Source organism: Physella acuta, unplaced genomic scaffold, assembly GCF_028476545.2.
Source record: "Physella acuta isolate Inbredline_101_S28 unplaced genomic scaffold, ASM2847654v3 ptg001127l, whole genome shotgun sequence".
NCBI lineage: Eukaryota > Metazoa > Mollusca > Gastropoda > Physidae > Physella > Physella acuta.
Genome location: NW_026732644.1, coordinates 92,648 through 114,325, shown reverse-complemented (window position 1 = coordinate 114,325; position 21,678 = coordinate 92,648). Strand labels below are relative to the sequence as shown.

At 36.3% G+C, this 21,678-nt stretch overlaps 1 protein-coding gene across 1 annotated transcript in view; it reads right to left on the bottom strand.

The window, feature by feature from the left end:
- LOC131956103 (short transient receptor potential channel 6) overlaps positions 1–20,121 on the bottom strand; it is a 36,435-nt gene extending 16,314 nt beyond the window's left edge. Inside the window, exons 1-11 of the mRNA XM_059320513.1 lie at positions 19,821–20,121; positions 19,074–19,235; positions 16,259–16,415; positions 6,920–7,077; positions 6,535–6,711; positions 5,641–5,814; positions 3,581–3,745; positions 3,099–3,256; positions 2,148–2,257; positions 1,929–2,065; positions 1,502–1,583 (exon numbers count right to left, since the gene is read on the bottom strand). Of these exons, the coding sequence (XP_059176496.1) occupies positions 1,502–1,583; positions 1,929–2,065; positions 2,148–2,257; positions 3,099–3,256; positions 3,581–3,745; positions 5,641–5,814; positions 6,535–6,711; positions 6,920–7,077; positions 16,259–16,415; positions 19,074–19,235; positions 19,821–19,928 (1,588 nt within the window). The 5' untranslated portion in view covers positions 19,929–20,121. The remainder of the gene's footprint in view (positions 1–1,501; positions 1,584–1,928; positions 2,066–2,147; positions 2,258–3,098; positions 3,257–3,580; positions 3,746–5,640; positions 5,815–6,534; positions 6,712–6,919; positions 7,078–16,258; positions 16,416–19,073; positions 19,236–19,820) is intronic.
- Between the last annotated feature and the right edge of the window lie 1,557 nt (positions 20,122–21,678).

The following is a 21,678-nucleotide window of genomic DNA, read 5'->3' as shown; positions in this document are numbered from 1 at the left end:
TATATATATTTATATATATATATATATATATATATATATATATATATATATATATATATATATATATATATATATATACATGTATATATATACGGTGACAGGACAAATGATCTCAGGACAAATGATCTCAGGTCAAATGATCTCAAGGACAAATTATCTCACGGACAAAAGATACCAGGACAAAATATATCAGGACAAAAGATATCATGGACAAATGATCTCAGACAAAATATCTCAGACAAAATATCTCACAGCACAATTTTAAAAGTGTATTGGATAATTTTAGTTGATCTGAACATTTTTTTAATTGACTGTCATATGGTTTTGTTTACTATGTTTAATATTGTTTATAGGACTATATAATAATTGTAAAAAATGTTTGCCGTATAAATTTGCCATATTGTACTAAGCATTTTTAAAATAAGATTACTAATATAGTATGCGAAGATTAAAGAATTTGTTTCGATAGACAGCGTAGGTGTGCTTGACAAACATGAAACAATCCTACCACGTTAGGTGGACGAAACTAGATCAAAGGGAATGAAATAACAATAACGACACATCTTCGAATCAAGGTAGCCGCTCACTTTGATGGCAGAGATATTCCTTATTGGAAAGACATCCGCCCTCCATGGACAATACATCTAGCATCCAAAGTCAATTTGTATGCGTCGGTCACACCTTAGTGATCAGGTGACAAATGCTTATTTAAACGACAGCGGTCATCGCGAAGCGAAGTTTGTCGTAGCGTACATGCGAACAAAGCAGTATTATTGGTGATTACTCAACTAAGGCCTCTTTTGTTACCTCGAAGATAGGGTATAGGGCATTAGTTTCTAATGAATTTCTGTTTATAAAAGCCATAAGTAGAGCAGCAGGCAAAGAGATTTGGAAATGTCAAGTAAGAACATGTAGGCTACACCGAAAGTTCACACAATACATGATCACATAGTATTGGAAATGTGTGATCATAACGATGTACCTGCCAGCAAAGTAACGTAAACTTTATTTTTGTGTTAATGATGCAGTAAAAACAACACTTTTAAGTTACGAACCTGAAGGCCCATTCACATTTGTTTGTTAAGTTCAACAAATTCATTTTATAACAATCAGTTATTATGCGTAAAAAGAGTAAACAAAACCATATTGACAGTCAACTAAAAAAAAAAAGTTCAAATCAACTAAAATCATCGTACATACTAATAAATTTTGCTGTGAGATATTTTGTCTGAGATCATTTGTCCATGATATCATTTGTCCTGATATATTTTGTCCTGGTATCTTTTGTCCGTGAGATCATTAGTCCTTGAGATCATTTGTCCTGAGATCATTTGTCCTGGGATCATTTGTCCGTGAGATATTTTGTCTGAGATATTTTGTCTGAGATCATTTGTCCTGAGATCATTTGTCATGGAACCATATATACATATATATATATATACATGGAGAGAGAGAGAGAGAGAGAGAGAAATGGAGTAGAGAGAGAGAGTAAAACTAGCACCTGTGTTTAACCAGTAAAATCTACTCAGTTCTGTGCAGGTTTGGTTATTTATTCTCGAGAGCACATCTATGGCCTGGTGAAACTGAAATGATCAGAGGGAAAATTGTTTCACTTTTTCGTAATGAGAACGGGATAAGAATAATCGCTATAGTTTTGAAAGGATAGAAAGAAAGTAACTACTTGTTGTTTCGGTGTAGGATCTGGAGAAAGTCCATTTGACGTTCCCTTGTTGCATTGAAGTTTTCGTTAATGCTTTCTTTCTTTCACCATGCTTTAAAAAGTTCCCATAAATGTTTGCAGTCGTTTGATTCTATTAACGTTTACATTAATGTTTGAATTCAAGTTTTCATTGAATTTGATATTGTTCTATTAACATCACAGCTTTCAACAAGCAGACACGAGCTAGTATTTTGGAAAAACCACTAACCTTTAGCATGGTCCAGTAACGAAGCGAAGTAGAAGTTATATAACAAATGAGCAGTATAAAATCAAGACCATTGTATATGCTGATGTGTTCTACCAAGCCGCTAGTAAACAATTGGCTGCATTCCTGAACTAGCATTCCTAAACGAAGGAAAGACAATTAGTATTTTTTAGATGATAGGGGTATGGGTAGAGCAGAGTTGGGCTAAATACGATGACCCACCAAAAATCCAGAACGTCATCAAGAGCTCCGTGATGCTCGGCGAGCTAGCCCTCAAGGGGAAATCCTCTCCATACATGGAGTCGCTGCAGTACACTCGCATTTGCTTGTATCTGTTGCGAGAACGGTTCACGCTTATGTTTTACATTCTCAAAGATCGAATCACTCACTTATCATTCGTTTTAATAAGAAGAAATTTCAAACTATCAATAATCTATTAATCCACGCCATTGTTTCCAATAGAAAAATATTGTAATTATTATCACATCATTTGCGAAGTGAATGAAATGTTGACCTTCTTCATACAGATACATTTAAATATTCGTACACATCAAAGATAAATAACGGAGACTAAAAATAGACGTTTGTATTTACTGACGCCATTTACTTAATGCTGACGCCATTTACTTGATGCTGACGCCATTTACTTAATACTGATAGATTTACTGACGCCATTTACTTGATGCTGACGCCATTTACTTAATGCTGATAGATTTACTGATGCCATTTACTTAATGCTAATAGATTTACTGACGCCATTTACTTGATGCTGACGCCATTTACTTGATGTTGACGCCATTTATTTGATGCTGACGCCATTTACTTGATGCTGATAGATTTAATGACGCCATTTACTTAATGCTGGCGCCATTTACTTAATGCTGATAGATTTACTGACGTCATTTACTTGATGCTGATAGATTTACTGACGCCATTTACTTAATGCTGATAGATTTACTGACGCCATTTACTTAATGCTGATAGATTTACTGACGCCATTTACTTAATGCTGAGAGATTTACTGACGCCATTTACTTAATGCTGATAGATTTGCTGACGCCAATTTTAATGTTGTTTTCGAGCCTACAGTTTGGTATCTGCTGACGCCACTTACGTGACAGCAACAGAGCTGTACTCGAAGCTTAATGTTCTATACTTGCTGACGCCACTTACGTGACAGCAACAGAGCTGTACTCGGAGCTTAATGTTCTGTACTTGCTGACGCTCTTAGAAGATTCAATGGTCGACACAACGATGAGCAGCAAAAAAATCACAAAGGACGCCGCGTGGCAAGAGAACTTGACAACTGGCAGTTGCAAAATATTTCCTCCCTAAATTCAAATATTGATTCAAGTGACAAAACTCAAAGTCAACTAATGTGTTTGCTAACACTAGATCTACTCAAGGTATCTTATGTTAGGCATGTACAGTACTGGACAATTAAAAGCTGCTTTAGACAATATAAGCATTCTTATTTACTTTAACGCCACACAGAAGTAAAGCGTTTGGGCATTGATCTACTCATAATGAACCTATGTCTTAATTATAATAAATGTTGCTTTATTGTCTATAAATAGATGTGCTTGGTTTATGTGTTGTATATTTTTTAAAAAAGTTAAATGGTGCATTTATAAATCCAGTCAGAATATTTATACCTTACTACGTGGAAAAAATATGTGAAGAAAAACGAGCACAGGGTATGCACAGATGAATGACATGATCATGGCTATTCTCTTGGTCCAACTTGCGCGCTCCATCCGTCCCATGCCAGTGTACCAGGCCCTAACTATTCTCTGCTGACAGCTTGGGTGAGCAATAAACTGTGGACATGCATCAATTGTCTGAAGTATAAACTGTGGACGTGCATCAATTGTCTGAGATATAAACTGTGGACATGCATCAATTGTCTGAGATATAAATTGTGGACGTGCATCAATTGTCTGAGATATAAACTGTGGACATGCATCAATTGTCTGAGATATAAACTGTGGACATGCATCAATTGTCTGAAGTATAAACTGTGGACGTGCATCAATTGTCTGAGATATAAACTGTGGACATGCATCAATTGTCTGAGATATAAACTGTGGACATGCATCAATTGTCTGAGATATAAACTGTGGACGTGCATCAATTGTCTGAGATATAAACTGTGGACATGCATCAATTGTCTGAGATATAAACTGTGGGCATGCATCAATTGTCTGAGATATAAACTGTGGACGTGCATCAATTGTCTGAGATATAAACTGTGGACGTGCATCAATTGTCTGAGATATAAACTGTGGGCATGCATCAATTGTCTGAGATATAAACTGTGGACGTGCATCAATTGTCTGAGATATAAACTGTGGGCATGCATCAATTGTCTGAGATATAAACTGTGGACGTGCATCAATTGTCTGAGATATAAACTGTTGACGTGCATCAATTGTCTGAGATATAAACTGTGGACGTGCATCAATTGTCTGAGATATAAAATGTGGACGTGCATCAATTGTGTGAGATATAATCTGTGGACACGCATCAATTGTCTGAACTATGTACATGCAACAATGTGGTGAGCTATAAATTGTGGACACGCTTTATGTTTTAGAGCGATATCCTCATATCAATCTGAGTGAAGTCATCACCATTTATTAATAAAACAGAGACACGTGACAGCTTCTAGAAAATGTCACAATCGATGAGCAGGAATGAACGCCGTTGAACGTTTTTTATTGACGAGAGTGCCACATTATTTTTTCATGCGTGGTTTATCAATGCTCCTCTAACCGACTATCATTACCAAACCATAAACTCTAACCGACCATCATTACCAAACCATAAACTCTAACCGACCATCATTACCAAACCATAAACTCTAACCGACTATCATTACCAAACCATAAACTCTAACCGACTATCATTACCAAACCATAAACTCTAACCGACTATCATTACCAAACCATAAACTCTAACCGACTATCATTACCAAACCATAAACTTTAACCGACTATCATTACCAAACCATAAACTTTGAACATGAAACAGATATAAGAATATGATCTTATGATTATATTTCAAATGTCTTCGAACAGTACTCAAGTTATAAAGCAATTACCACTTCACGTTCCTGTAAATCGCTCAAACGTTGCTTTAAGTCTACGAATAGGATCTTATACTTCAGTGGCGAACATATAGGTGTATAAGCTTTAATCACTGCAGACTTAATAGTAACCATGTTTATCTATAGTTTGTGAATCATACAGTTGTATGTTGTATTGTTTTCTATATAGTTAGCACGTTCACGTCAAAGTGTCACCCCCTACCCTCTTGTAATAATTCTCGGTTTGTACTAAAAAGACTTTAAATGCAATTAATCATCAATGGAACTGGGGAAAAGACAGTTTTCTTCTGTACATTTTGCAATTTTTTCCATGGTGTCACACCCCCTATATGGTGTCACCCGTTGCGGTCAGCACCCCCCGCCCTGCTTTCGTTGCGCCTCTGTTATACTTATATATGAAATTTCGTCCACCTAATAAAATGATACTTGTGTTATCATGTTCACGTGCTGCCACACTAACACAAACAGAAAATAGTGTTTTTAGCAAGATTATTCCATAAACGAGAAATTTAATTTTTTTTTAATTGAAAAATTAATCTACTGTCATTAATGATTGTAATTCGAAAAGAATCATTTTAATGAATGCAATTTAAACTCAATCGATACCTTCTTTTCGTCATACTTGAGGGCCAGTTTAAATCTGGCCAAACTCTCAAACTTTTCTTGATGTGGTTTCCCCGTCTTGTTTAAGACAAGTTCCAGTTCTTTCTGTGTTCTAATTCTGTCCAGAAGTTTGACCACATAATCACTCAGCTGGTCTGCTAAGTCACGGTACTCACGCTGTGTACAAAAACGTTGGACATCAACGTGTGTACAAAAACGTTGGACATCAACGTGTGTACAAAAACATTGGACATCAACGTGTGTACAAAAACGTTGGGCATCAAGGTGTGTACAAAAACGTTGGACATCAACGTGTGTACAAAAACGTTGGACATCAACGTGTGTACAAAAACGTTGGACATCAAGGTGTGTACAAAAACGTTGGACATCAACGTGTGTACAAAAACGTTGGACATCAACGTGTGTACAAAAACGTTGGACATCAACGTGTGTACAAAAAAGTTGGACATCAATGTGTGTACAAAAACGTTGGACATCAACGTGTGTACAAAAACGTTGGACATCAACGTGTGTACAAAAACGTTGGACATCAAGGTGTGTACAAAAACGTTGGACATCAACGTGTGTACAAAAACGTTGGACATCAAGGTAAGTACAAAAACGTTGGACATCAACATGTGTACAAAAACGTTGGACATCAACATGTGTACAAAAACGTTGAACATCAAGGTGTGTACAAAAACGTTGGACATCAACGTGTGTACAAAAACGTTGGACATCAAGGTGTGTACAAAAACGTTGGACATCAAGGTGTGTACAAAAACGTTGGACATCAACGTGTGTACAAAAACGTTGTTGAGAAGAAAGCGTAAAAAAACAACTGACTACTGACTAAAAGAATCAACTTTCGCCTGGTGTCAATGTCAAGGCACTGACCTTAAAATGTTTCTCGACCCTTGACAACCTCCTCAGCTCAGCTGCCAGCTCAAAAGCTGTAAGAATCGGATCTTTACTGGACAAGGAGATGTAGGCCTCACTGGCCAGACCTCTGTAGGCATTTAGGCGATATTTGGCTAGGCGGAGCTGGTCAAACTTCATGCGGTTTCGACATTCCTTCAAGTAGAATAAAACCTGTCCTTTTATATTCTGTATGCCCTGTTTTCTTTAATCTCATGAAACATTGTAAAATTTCATAATTAAATATTTTAAGTCATATTACGTTGTTGATATTAAAAAGATTGCGTTTAACTCTGCCAGACAGGCTGTTTAACTCTGCCAGACAGGCTGTTTAACTCGACTAACCAAGATGAACAGAACCAACCTGACACGAACAGCCAAACTTGTGTGGCTTGTGGATTGTCTCCCCTCTCAAGAGAAGCAACTGAACGACTTCGTAATTGTTGTTCTGAGCAGCCAAGATCATGGGCGTTATATCGGGAGAAAACTGAGCGTCAGAGCAGGCTGCCTTGTAGAAACCATCTAGACGGAACATATTGCTCTATTTGATATGCATGCAGTGTTTCTTTCTTCGGGAGTGGGTAAAGGGCGGGAGCTCTGTTCCCCGAACCAAATAGAAATAGAGAAAATATATACTTTTACTAATGTCCCCCCACCCCCATAAAAATTAGTCTGCCACACCCACCCCTCTCCCCACCCTCTTGAGGGGGGGTGCAAATCGAAAAGTTTGTCCCCGGGCACCGGGAAGGGTCGCCACGCCTCTGATATATATATATATATATATATATATATATATATATATATATATATATATATATATATATATATATATATATATATATATATATATATATATATATATAGGCCTATATATATTTATATATATATATATATATATATATATATATATATATATATATATATATATATATATACATATATATGATTTGTGAAAATCTCGATTTCGATTTTTTGCATGATTACAGTACTTTCTTCTATACTTCGTATACGAGAAAGTAAAAAGTCTGACACGGGAGAAAAGTTAGGTCAACACATTCAGTAAGCTCGAGTTAGGTCAACACATTCAGTAAACTCGAGTTAGGTCAACATATTCAGTAAGCTCGAGTTAGGTCAACATATTCAGTAAGCTCGAGTTAGGTCAACATATTCAGTAAGCTCGAGTTAGGTCAACATATTCAGTAAGCTCGAGTTAGATCAACACATTCAGTAAGCTCGAGTTAGGTCAACATATTCAGTAAGCTCGAGTTAGGTCAACATATTCAGTAAGCTCGAGTTAGGTCAACATATTCAGTAAGCTCCAGTTAGGTCAACATATTCAGTAAGCTCAAGTTAGGTCAACATATTCAGTAAGCTCGAGTTAGGTCAACATATTCAGTAAGCTCGAGTTAGGTCAACATATTCAGTAAGCTCGAGTTAGGTCAACATATTCAGTAAGCTCGAGTTAGGTCAACATATTCAGTAAGCTCGAGTTAGGTCAACATATTCAGTAAGCTCGAGTTAGGTCAACATATTCAGTAAGCTCGAGTTAGGTCAACATATTCAGTAAGCTCGAGTTAGGTCAACATATTCAGTAAGCTCGAGTTAGGTCAACATATTCAGTAAGCTCGAGTTAGGTCAACATATTCAGTAAGCTCGAGTTAGGTCAACATATTCAGTAAGCTCGAGTTAGGTCAACATATTCAGTAAGCTCGAGTTAGGTCAACATATTCAGTAAGCTCGAGTTAGGTCAACATATTCAGTAAGCTCGAGTTAGGTCAACATATTCAGTAAGCTCGAGTTAGGTCAACATATTCAGTAAGCTCGAGTTAGGTCAACATATTCAGTAAGCTCGAGTTAGGTCAACATATTCAGTAAGCTCGAGTTAGGTCAACATATTCAGTAAGCTCGAGTTAGGTCAACATATTCAGTAAGCTCGAGTTAGGTCAACACATTCAGTAAGCTCGAGGTAGGTCAACATATTCAGTAAGCTCGAGTTAGGTCAACATATTCAGTAAGCTCCAGTTAGGTCAACATATTCAGTAAGCTCAAGTTAGGTCAACATATTCAGTAAGCTCGAGTTAGGTCAACATATTCAGTAAGCTCGAGTTAGATCAACACATTCAGTAAGCTCGAGTTAGGTCAACATATTCAGTAAGCTCGAGTTAGGTCAACATATTCAGTAAGCTCGAGTTAGGTCAACATATTCAGTAAGCTCCAGTTAGGTCAACATATTCAGTAAGCTCAAGTTAGGTCAACATATTCAGTAAGCTCGAGTTAGGTCAACATATTCAGTAAGCTCGAGTTAGGTCAACATATTCAGTAAGCTCGAGTTAGGTCAACATATTCAGTAAGCTCGAGTTAGGTCAACATATTCAGTAAGCTCGAGTTAGGTCAACATATTCAGTAAGCTCGAGTTAGGTCAACACATTCAGTAAGCTCGAGTTAGGTCAACATATTCAGTAAGCTCGAGTTAGGTCAACATATTCAGTAAACTCGAGTTCGCTTATTTCGAAAGGATATCCACTTTATAAAACCATTTTATGTCTGCACATTGTCGTTTATTATGTTTTATACAACATTTGTTGTTTATAAATACATTGTTCTTACAAAAGCACATAACAAAAAACAACTGAGGTGGCATTTTGGGGGCTGGAGCGAATGAATGAAATTTTATATTCAATGGAGAAAATAGCTTTGTGATACCAGCATCAATTTTATGGAACGAATTCAACTCGTATATTCTATTACTGACTTCACTTGAATTAAGATGCGTATTTCTATATTGAACGATGGAAAAATGGAAACAATGTGAAACAATTCACTGCTATCTATATAGGAAAGCAGTAGAGCAGGCAGAGGAAGGAGCACCGCCTCTCCACGGACCCCAAAATGGAAAGTTGTATCATTTTGTAAGGGCTCATCCGTTTATCAAGTCAACAAAAGTTGTATCATTTTGTAAGGGCTCATCCGTTTATCAAGTCAACAAAAGTTGTATCATTTTGTAAGGGCTCATCCGTTTATCAAGTCAACAAAAGTTGTATCATTTTGTAAGGGCTCATCCGTTTATCAAGTCAACAAAAGTTGTATCATTTTGTAAGGGCTCATCCGTCTATCAAGTCAACAAAAGTTGTATCATTTTGTAAGGGCTCATCCGTTTATCAAGTCAACAATAAATGACTAAAAAATATCAAGTTGTTAGGCTAACATTTACAAACTGATTTACTCTTTTTTCTTTTACTTTTCTTTTTTTTTTTACTTTTTTCTTTTCTTTACTTTTCTTATCCAACATAGAAAGTGGTATCCGGAAACTGGTGGGTAGAATACATTGTAAAAGTAATATTGTATGATGAACGTTTGTTTTATTTTGTTTATTTTCCCCCATATCAAACAAAAAACAAATGTAGAGCATTAAACTTGATAAAAATTTGTTGATGGCCGATAAAATTTCAGATGTAGTTGAATGGAATTTATGAACATTTACTCATATTTGCGTAGCGGACTGACTCATATGTTTCTCTCTTGTGGGACGGCGTAGTCGAATGAGAGAGGGTTCGGCTACTAGCCCGAAGGTTTCGAGTTCGGATCTCGGTCTGGACTCGGGAGTGTAGGATGTCCTTCAGTCCACCCAGCTCTGATGGGTGCCTGACTCACCCTGGTAAAATTAAAGATGCTGACCACACGACCCCTTCCGCTGCCGAGGTCAAGTAACGTACGCTTTCTTCTTCATCTGTCCTATGGATCTTTAGGTCTGAAAGGGGAGCTTTGTATTTCTCTCTTGCATTTATCACTTTCCGAATCGTTCCCTTCAGCATCACGTCGTTAGATCAGACGAATTCCTTAAACTCTTGATTGATTAATATATCAATCAAACCTTTTCAGAATGGTGTTTTTAGTCAAAAGTAATGTACTGGTATACGTATAACGCCGACATCCAAAAGACCGACTCTGACAAACGGTCGACATAAAAAGCCAAACTGACAAGGCTAACATCTAAAAGGCCAATAGACCATAGGCCGACAAAGGAAAAATAATCACAAAATTGCAAACTATAGATTACACAGTGGCGTCGCTAGGTCGGGTGTCACCCGGTGCGGCGCCAATTGGTGTCACCCCCCCCCCCTCCCCCCGAGAAAAAAATGTAAATATATAAATACATAATACATTTGTAAGTCTTTGTATACGCATGTGAATATGTATTTAAATATATATATTTCTGGTTGTATTTAATTATTTTTTTCAGCTTGGCATTTTGGGCTGAACTTCGTCCTCGTTTTTATTTTTATTTCTAGGAAAATGAGTAATATAGCGACCAAATACTTTTTTTTTACAATGTTTGTTTCCGCTAGAAGCTCTTTACCTCGTATGTATATGTAACGGTCAAACTCTGAAGCGCTTAAACTTGAAAACGTATTTCGTACATTGGCCGGCCAATGCGCGCACTGGCCGGGATGTCCTGGCAAATGTCCTATCTAGAATAAGTTGTGATCGCATTTTCATTATTCTGGGTTCGATTTCATTGTGAGTAACGTATTGTTTGGCTCTTGTTTGTATAACATTCTATATGCAATGCTACATGGACCAAAAGGGCCGTAAGACCAAGAGATAGACATACCAGATGGCTGCCACAATATTTCTGAACTAAAGGAAATGTAGCCTGAAATTAAACTAGTTCACGGAAAACCAAGGCATAGCCAAAGTCAAGGTTCAGAAGAACGTGCCAACCAAGATTTTCAAAATATGATGATGACATGGATGCAGACAAATGAATCAGCTCATTGGGCTGAGAGTCTCAAATTTATTCAATTTATGAAAAACCGTTCATCCAACAATCGCCATGCGAAGACTTGTTTGGATGCAAAGCAAAAATGGGACTTAACACTTCAAATCTACCAAGAGAGGCTCTCGATAATTTAGTTACTGAGAACATTGAACAAGAAATGGAGGTTGCCATAAATGCAACAACATCCTCAGCTAACACATCTGCTGCCGTGGCGGAACGTCCAGACCAGTTGCGTTACAATAATATGGTCAACAGATTCTGTGTAGTTTGTGACAAATATTGTAGTGCAGACGATTTTTGTGGATCCTGAGGCAACGATGTCCATGAAATTTTTAATATGCGGAATAGCCAATGAAGCAGACAAAGGGTACGGAGGAAATATTACCTGCAGATTATGTCACAATAAACAAGAAATCATGGACAACAGCAGCAGCTCATACCAACTTGCAAACTCAAGGTGCTAGGATGCTAACAAAATCAGATACAAATTTTAAAAAAGCTGAAGTGGGAGATAATGTTCGCATCCGTATGCCAGATGTTGACAGAGGTCGCGGTGATCCCCGAAACGTCATTGCAGTGTTCATGAGCGTCGAGGGCGCTTTCTACAAGCTGGGAACGGAACATGGTGTTCTATAACAACTGTATGCTCGTCCGTTGACACTGAGAAAAAATCACAACGAACCATCGCATCTTAACAATCACTGACCGGCGGCCAAGGCTACACTCGCTGTAATTACACAACCAAGTGCACAACAAATCGCTGCAAGCAGAGGCGTAGCGACCCTACCCTAACTTTTCGATTTGCACCCCCCCCCCTCAAGATTTCGGTTTGCACCCCCCCCCCCCCCCGTCAAACTTTTGATTTGCACCACCCTCAACCTTTCAATTTATTTTTCCAACCCATTTTGGCGCCCCCTAAGGTCGGCGCCCGGGGACATATGTCCCCCCCCCCCTTCGCTACGCTACTGGCTGCAAGTGTAAAAATAACAAGCTGCTATGTAATTCTAAATGCCATAACAGTTCAACTTGTTGTAACAAGTGATAATATTGATTGAGACTATAGTACAGTAAAATAATTTGAATGTTTCTGCCATTTACTTTAATTAATAATAAATAAAGACTTGATTTCATGATCCTTACTGTATTAAAAAAAACCAAAATCTGCACATGATCTTCTAATTCGCACTTCGGTCAGTCGTCCGTAGCCAGATAATCGTCTAATTCGGACTTGGCCGTTCCACCATGGCCAGTCCGCGGATTGGCCGGCCAAAGACCGAATTCAAGTAAAGTTTCGGACATTGATCGGTCAACGGGAGGCAATATTGGCCGACTTTGGGCTTTGACCGTAACATATATACTAAATTTGTTGGGTCAGACGGGTTAAATGTGTCAGAAGGTTATTAAGACACTTCAGAATTTTACAAACAGTTGTGTTCGCTTGTTTGTCGGTTAGCCGTAGGTCAGACATTGTGGTTAGCCTTAGGTCAGACATGTGTGGTTAGCCTTAGGTCAGATGTGTGTGGTTAGCCTTAGGTCAGATGTGTGTGGTTAGCCTTAGGTCAGATGTGTGTGGTTGGCCTTCTGTCAGATGTGTGTGGTTAGCCTTAGGTCAGACATGTGTGGTTAGCCTTAGGTCAGACATGTGTGGTTAGCCTTCTGTCAGATGTGTGTGGTTACAAAATATACAACATTTAATGGTGAAACTGATTAAAGGCTTGAATTAATTGTATAAAAACATTCAGCAGACGAAAAGAGTCAACATGTGTCAATGTGGCAAGCCAACCCGTTCTGTTTATCTGTTGCTCGCACTATATAGATTATAGTTTCCATTTTTCATTTTCGTCTCTCAAGTTTTTTAACTTAATTCATTTACAATGGATTAATACATTTCAAAAGTTGTGGTATTTTGTAACATGCGCTTTTAAATAGTAATTGAAAAACAAAATGTTTATATTTAACTTATTACATATTGAAAAATATTTATGACAAAGACAAAAATTAATTTTAGCGGACGCGAAATTTGCATTCACATTATTTTATTAGCTTGAGTTGAATTTATTTTTAAATTACCTCCCTGGGCATAACTACTAAAATATTTTAATTAATATGTTTTTTCGACACTACTATTATTAAAATGTATCCACTATTTCTAGGTATCTAAGCGAAAGTATTATTTTACATTGATCCGTTTAATATGTTTTAGCAATGTGCGTGTTTTTAATATATTCTTCACGTTATGCGAAAGAAAAAAAACTGTAGCTACTGTAAAATAAATTTAAGTTGTTATATAAGCAAACCCTACTCTATTATCACTAGTAATACAGTGTGATGCAATGTAAAAGTACTGCATAGTACGATGATTACTTTTAAGGTTCCAAAATCTATAGCGATGATGGACTGACACACTACCAGCCGCGTTATATGATAGATTCTTTTGGTTTTAATGAGCCTTTGTTTTCATGCATTCTTGTTTTGTAAACAGTTTGTGGTTGTTTGTCGTAAATGTTGCGCTACGTAAAGCGTGTCCGTGTGTTCACAACACTGGCATTGACCGATTTTTAAAATTAATTTTCGAACTTGACTTGCGAGTATGCGACACGTCATATGTTCTTTGAGAACAACATGTTCTGTTCTAACTTGTAGACAGCGCCACCAATGTTCATAAAAACTGCAATATTTTTGTGGATCACCTCGACCACCGTCAACTTCTGGTTCCTAGCTTCTACCAGGGGGAATGTAACATCTGATTTCCTTTTAATATCCCAAGACCTCGAGTCTAGCTTGAGTGTTTGACCTTTTGTTGCAGATTTCACACGTTTAATTTTCTAGATTTCACACAATTAATTTTCCAGATTTCACACATTTAATTTTTCAGATTTCACACATTTAATTTTCCAGATTTCACGCATTTAATTTTCCAGATTTCGCACATATAATTTTCCAGATTTCACGCATTTAATTTTCCAGATTCCACGCATTTAATTTTCCAGATTTCACGCATTTAATTTTTCAGATTTCACGCATTTAATTTTTTCGGATTTCACGCATTTAATTTTTCAGATTTCACACATTTACTTTTCCAGATTTCACACATTTAATTTTCCAGATTTCAAGCTTTTAATTCTCCAGATTTCACACATTTAATTTTCCAGATTTCACACATTTAATTTTCCAGATTTCACGCATTTAATTTTCCAGATTTCACACATTTAATTTTCTAGATTTCACACATTTAATTTTCTAGATTTCTCGCATTTAATTCTCCAGATTTCATGCATTTAATTTTTCAGATTTCACGCATTTAATTTTTCAGATTTCACGCATTTAATTTTTCAGATTTCACGCATTTAATTTTTCAGATTTCACGCATTTAATTTTTCAGATTTCACGCATTTAATTTTTCAGATTTCACGCATTTAATTTCCAGATTTCACCCAATTATTTTTCAGATTTCACGCATTTAATTTTTCAGATTTCACGCATTTAATTTTTCAGATTTCACGCATTTAATTTTTCAGATTTCACGCATTTAATTTTTCAGATTTCACGCATTTAATTTTTCAGATTTCACGCATTTAATTTCCAGATTTCACCCAATTATTTTTCAGATTTCACGCATTTAATTTTTCAGATTTCACGCATTTAATTTTCCAGATTTCACGCATTTAATTTTCCAGATTTCGCACATAAAATTTTCCAGATTTCACGCATTTAATTTTTCAGATTTCACGCATTTAATTTCCAGATTTCACCCAATTATTTTTCAGATTTCACGCATTTAATTTTTCAGATTTCACGCATTTAATTTTTCAGATTTCACACATTTACTTTTCCAGATTTCACACATTTAATTTTCCAGATTTCAAGCTTTTAATTCTCCAGATTTCACACATTTAATTTTCCAGATTTCACACATTTAATTTTCCAAATTTCACGCATTTAATTTTCCAGATTTCACACATTTAATTTTCTAGATTTCACACATTTAATTTTTCAGATTTCACGCATTTAATTTTCTAGATTTCTCGCATTTAATTCTCCAGATTTCATGCATTTAATTTTTCAGATTTCACGCATTTAATTTTTCAGATTTCACGCATTTAATTTTTCAGATTTCACGCATTTAATTTTTCAGATTTCACGCATTTAATTTTTCAGATTTCACGCATTTAATTTTTCAGATTTCACGCATTTAATTTCCAGATTTCACCCAATTATTTTTCAGATTTCACGCATTTAATTTTTCAGATTTCACGCATTTAATTTTTCAGATTTCACGCATTTAATTTTTCAGATTTCACGCATTTAATTTTTCAGATTTCACGCATTTAATTTTTCAGATTTCACGCATTTAATTTTTCAGATTTCACGCATTTAATTTTTCAGATTTCACGCATTTAATTTTTCAGATTTCACGCATTTAATTTTTCAGATTTCACGCATTTAATTTTTCAGATTTCACGCATTTAATTTTTCAGATTTCACGCATTTCATTTTTCAGATTTCACGCATTTCATTTTTCAGATTTCACGCATTTAATTTTTCAGATTTCACGCATTTAATTTTTCAGATTTCACGCATTTAATTTTTCAGATTTCACGCATTTAATTTTTCAGATTTCACGCATTTAATTTTTCCGTAGGCTTGATGTGCTTCATTACTTACTCCACAAACCAGTTCGTCCTTTTTGTCACAGGTTCCACATGAATATATTAAACTACACTCTTTTTTAAACATTTTTTGTCTTTGTCGGCCTTTTGTCGGGATCTCATTTTTTTTTTCGACAATTTTTTTTTCGATAAAAAAAGTCATACAATATGCTGCCTTTACCGGTGTTTTTTTTTTCAAGTGTTTATTTCTAATTGTAGATTAATCTAAATGTTAAAAGTTTGTTTTAATATGTAAGAAAACGCTTGTACATACCCATATCTCCCAACTTCCGGCGCTCCTTCCACATCTCCAGGTAGCGTCTATGTTTGAGAATGGTCTCAGCGATCTGAGTATGTCCAGCACTGATAGCCTGTAGCACAGCCTCATAGATGTGGTGCTGGTTGGACTTCTCCAGCAACACCTCCACGATCTACCATTGCAACAAAACAGAATATTACAACATACATCTTACCTTATTGTACTTTGCATCGGTCCATTGAATTATAACAAAAATTAAAAACATAACTAAATTTCCAGCTCGAAAATTTAGTATGTTGAATTAACCTAACTATTATTGAGGGTAACAGACTTTGTCTCAAACCAGTTAAAACCAGTTCAAATCAACAGTCGATTGCGGTTTGACACAGTTCAACCGATCGCCATAAGTTGATTAGAACACTCCAGTGGAGGTTTCTGCAAAAAATAATATTTTTTTCGCAAGGGCGGCTCCCCGGAAGGGTGTGATTTTTCTCTATATACGGTATACAAAAAATAAAAGTCGGAAGCGGTTCGACATCGTTCATCCGAATACCATGAGACTTTGGGGAGTAGATGAGCACACTCCCGAGAAGATTTCTGCGGGTAAAAAAATAAAAATTCTTATGGGCAGCACCCGGGAGGGTGCGATTTCCGATAACCGGAAGTGATACTTTTTGTACTTTGATTTTTTTCAAAAGCCTATGACTTGAGTATTTTTTCAGACAGATAAATGAAATTTCAGATACAAGTAAAAGATATAATTCTCTACCTTCTTTCAAATTTTGAGTAATTTCCGTTCACCGGAAGTAGTAATGTACGCTATTTCCGATTTCTAAAAAAAAACGCATGTGAATTTATATAGTACTAATAATATCCCGCACTATTATGCACATTTTGTTTGACGTTCACTTGGTGTGCAATTCTTTTTTCTACGAGATTCTATTCTATTTTTTTAAAGTTTAAGTAATTAAAAATTGTTTAAAATATTGTCTAAATCCCGAGTTGCCAACACCAGTAGTGTTATATAAGAATATCCGAGAAAGTTTAGGGGAGATCACTCCCGTTTTTTTTAACTGTCATGATACCACTGTAACTTACTTAAATGTATTTCTGAATCAGTATATATGTATATATGTATATGTATGTTTAGAACCGGCATCTAAAAACTGACGCTATGTTCACTCTGAGTTGGTACCCCCCCCCCCTCCCCACACACACATGCACACACACTTCTTCACCACCTAAAACAGCATTAATGTCAAACCTAGGTATTCGCTGGGTAGGATATTTGACCTAAAGTGACCGGACAGCGGTGAATGAAGTTGAACCCCCCCCCCCCCCCCCAACCTACCCCGAACTGACATTTGGGAAAACGCGTGATGAGGTACCAAAGTACCATGCCGCCAGAATGATAGCTTTTGAAACAGGTAAAACTCTGTAAATATTGTTTTTGCAATTACCAGTAAAGAGGTGTGTGTGCAATACAGTGATCTAACCCATACCTTATCATTATGTTAAAAAATTATCTTTAAAGAACACAAAAAACATTAGCTAATTTAAAAATGTGTGATGTGAACTGCAAGACCAATGTCTTAGTTACATGTAAGCTATTATTTAAAAATGTTCCGCATATTAGATATTTTATTTTACTATATAATTGGTTTTAGCATTTATGATGACAATATATTTAATTCTGATTGTAGACAACATATTTTTGTAAAAAAGAAAAAAATTATGCTTCTATACTACATACTAAAGTAATTATTGATCTGTCTTGACATTTACAATTAAATTTGATGAAATATACATATTTATATTAAGAGAGTTATTATTTCCGCTAGTTCGTTTGTCTTAATATTCTAGGAATCATTATGTCAAATTGTTTTTTTTACAACGATTACAAAACAGATTGTGTTGCGTTCATTGTTTTTGGTTATATTGTCTGCATATTTTGTTTGTTTGTTTGTTTGTTTTGCTTAGAGTGATAAATTGTTTTGTTTTATCTGACTAAATTGTGTGTTTTTCTTATTTATTCAGAATATTTATATATAATTATATTTCGTTGAATGGGATGGTAGACATATTTTGGGGTGTGTGTGGCGGGTGGGAGGGGGACGGAGCCCCCTCCTCCCAAGTAGAGTTGCCTGAAAGAAACTCTAAATTCGACTTTTGTCATGAATGAGATTAGGTGCACGGTTTAGGGATATGCCCATCAGAGTTTCTTCCAGGCATCTCTTCGGGGGGGGGGGGCGAAGCCCCGCCGAAAATTTTTTACCGCCCCCCCCCCCCCCCCGAACGAAATGAAATTTATATAATTTATATAGAAAATATATACTTTTAACAGTGTCCGCCCCCCCCCCGAAGAAAGTTTACCGCCCCCCCCCCCCCGAAGATTTCAAGTGCCCCCCCCCGGAGAAAAAAGTCTGGAAGAAACACTGATGCCCATGACTATATTTTGTATAAATTAAAGTACCGATTCTGGATAAAAATCCGTTTTCAGTGTAATTTTCCGTTTCCGGTTAAATTGAATTAAGGTGGTGATTTTGGTTTTGGTTTTAGTTTAGAGAAAATAGACAGCACTATCAACCTAGCGCCCGTTGTATCCTTCCTCAACGGGCCATTTTTCTCGTATATATATATGGCCGTCGCCAGAGATCCATTTTTTTCTTTTACTTATGTACTTACATTCTTATTTATTTATTCATTTATTTAAAAAAAATTATTTTGAAATTCATTGTAAACTCCTAACAGCTCATTAAAAATATCAATGGAAAAGTGGGCACAGACAAAATATATATATATAGATCTAATAGCAACAAACTAGACTTGCCTCAAGATGCTCATTTTTGACAGCCAGTCGGAGTGCCGTGCGGCCCAGGGCATCCATGCAGTCTACATTGACCGTGTCAACAAAGTCTCTTAATATCCTTCTGGCGTTGTGCACATCACCAAACTCACAAGCGTGCAGGAACTCATCTTCTAGGTCCACAAACTGTAACAAACCATACATCTTACACGTTAAATGAAACCAGTGCAATTTATATGGCATTACTTCAATAAAACGTATAAAAAAATGAAAAGTGTATGTTTCGATTAATCATTGAAAAGCTAACAGCTCTGTAAATTAAGTAATGTCAGCTTATGGTTAAAAAATCTGAAATAGAAAGTTTCGAGAAACAAAATCGTTGATCGTGGGGAGGGGGATATATTAAGATTCCAGCGGCACATTTTCGCTCAAATCATAATGATTATTTCGGCCAAGTAAGGCAACGAACGGTTTCAATATAAAATAACTGAGTATAGTGAAACCTCGGTTTTCAACGATAAGCTGTCTGTTTATAATTAATGGCAATATTCAAATATATTACGGGAATCACATCAAATCGCTTGTTCAATCTTAATTTGAATGAATTAAAACTTAATTAATTATCGCATGTAATCATTTACATGTAACTATAGTAATCGATATCTGTCCACCCCCTCTCCACTCCGGTCTCAGAAAAAAAACACCGACATAATCACAAAACGTTGACAAAACGTAAGAGAAAAGCAAGTAATAAAATAAAAATCTACTTACTCCTGTCTTGGATGCTGACGAGTCCTGTGATGCGTGTGATATCATGCTGTAGCGTGTTGATCCAACACGACGACGTAGCCATTTATTGTGGCTCGAATTGAATGACATTGTCAGCAGTCAGAAGTTAACGGAGCTAAAACTTATTTATTGAAGCCTTGGATTCAACAGAAACATTAAATCAGTCTGCTTAGCTTAGACATATGTCAATTAAAAAAATATAGATCTAGACTTAATATTAAAAAATTCATAGTATGTCAAGTAAAGTTAACACTACTAGAACACTATTGTTGCTTCAATGGAAAATATGTCCTTATTTGTCAAAAAAACATTCTAACTGTATTATTAAAAGTAAGCAGCGGCTGCTCTGTGTGTCTGTTGCGTAGATTCGCGTTAGTAAATTCATGACTAGGCTATGCCAGTTTACAGTGACTCTCAAATCTCACATCAGACTGAATATTGAATAATGTGCTTACTAAATAACCATCCTAAAAAACAGTATAGATGGAACTCGGGCAGTCTTGATCATTTTGCTTGATAACAAACACTTTTTTTTTTTTTTGGAATTGAATTAATTAGCTATTCAATTAAATCATTTTTTTCTTTAACTCTTTAATATTTTTTTTCTTTGTTTCTTTTTTTTCTTTCTTTCTTCATTTCTTTCTATCTTTGTTAATACTTGGTCTATGTGCCAGAGTTTGGGAACTACTGATGTAATCCTATCAAACATATCGGACTTGGCTGGTTAACGCCCATAATCACGGGCTCATGTGAACTTTGGGGTGAGCAACGACGGGTCGATAATGACATTTTCACAATTCGGAGTAGCCTACATCATGAAATTCGCTATTTGCTAACATCTTCTTTAGAGGCTAGAATAGATAAAAAAAATATTTTGAGGAGGATGCACCACTGCATAACAATACTTCTATGGTAGTTCTCTTTGAACCTGTACTCAAACAGAACTGAACACGTTGGTTGATTTGTTCAATCAAAGCAGTGGCGTAGTTACCGTAAAGCTAGCGTAAGCAAGGCATAGGGGCCCAAGGCATTTAAGGGCCCTTTTTCCTCTTAAAAAAACTAAAACTTTTACATTGGAATTTTAATGTTTATTGTATGTAAATAATTTTAAAAAGAAAAAGGAAATCAAGTTTCTTTTCTACTGTAGAAATAATTCAAAGTTCCAAAAGGCCCCCAGTCCTTTCTTACTGTACAGGCATTGGCATTCAGTGTGTGTGGGGGGGGGGGGGGGTAGTCGAGCAGGGCGCTACTAACAATATACAAAGTAGGTTTTTGGTTTTCATCCAATCGCCAAGAAAATTTGGGAGGTTGTTGAGAATACTCCAGGCAGTGTTTTGCGCGTCCTGCATGGGTACTACTTATTCAACGCTCAAACAGCAAAACGCCCCCGATTTACGGATGACACCAAGCACAGGAGCACCTTACGGCGGATTAAAACCGAACCACGGGTAGCATCTGGCTACATACAGTAGTGTAACGCGTCACTCAACGCGCTACACTTAGGCGTTCGCTGAAACCTAACTATTACAAAGATCGATTAACGTACAGTCGGTTATTTCAAGCAAAGGGCGTCTGGCATGTAAAGTGGACAAACCCGCGCCCCATCAGCAAAGATAAAAACAGTGGCGTTGTTTACATTTTAACTATCTCAGTTTTAGAAAATAAGGTCACACGACTAAAAATACACAATTATTAACGCGTTGATGAAACCCATACAAATTGTTTCATTACCCTGGTATGTAAAACTAGATCGTAGCAACGCGGACGGGAACACTAGTTAGTGTAAACATTCTTTAAGATTTTGATGTCTATGATTGAATCTATTTTTAAATCTCATTAT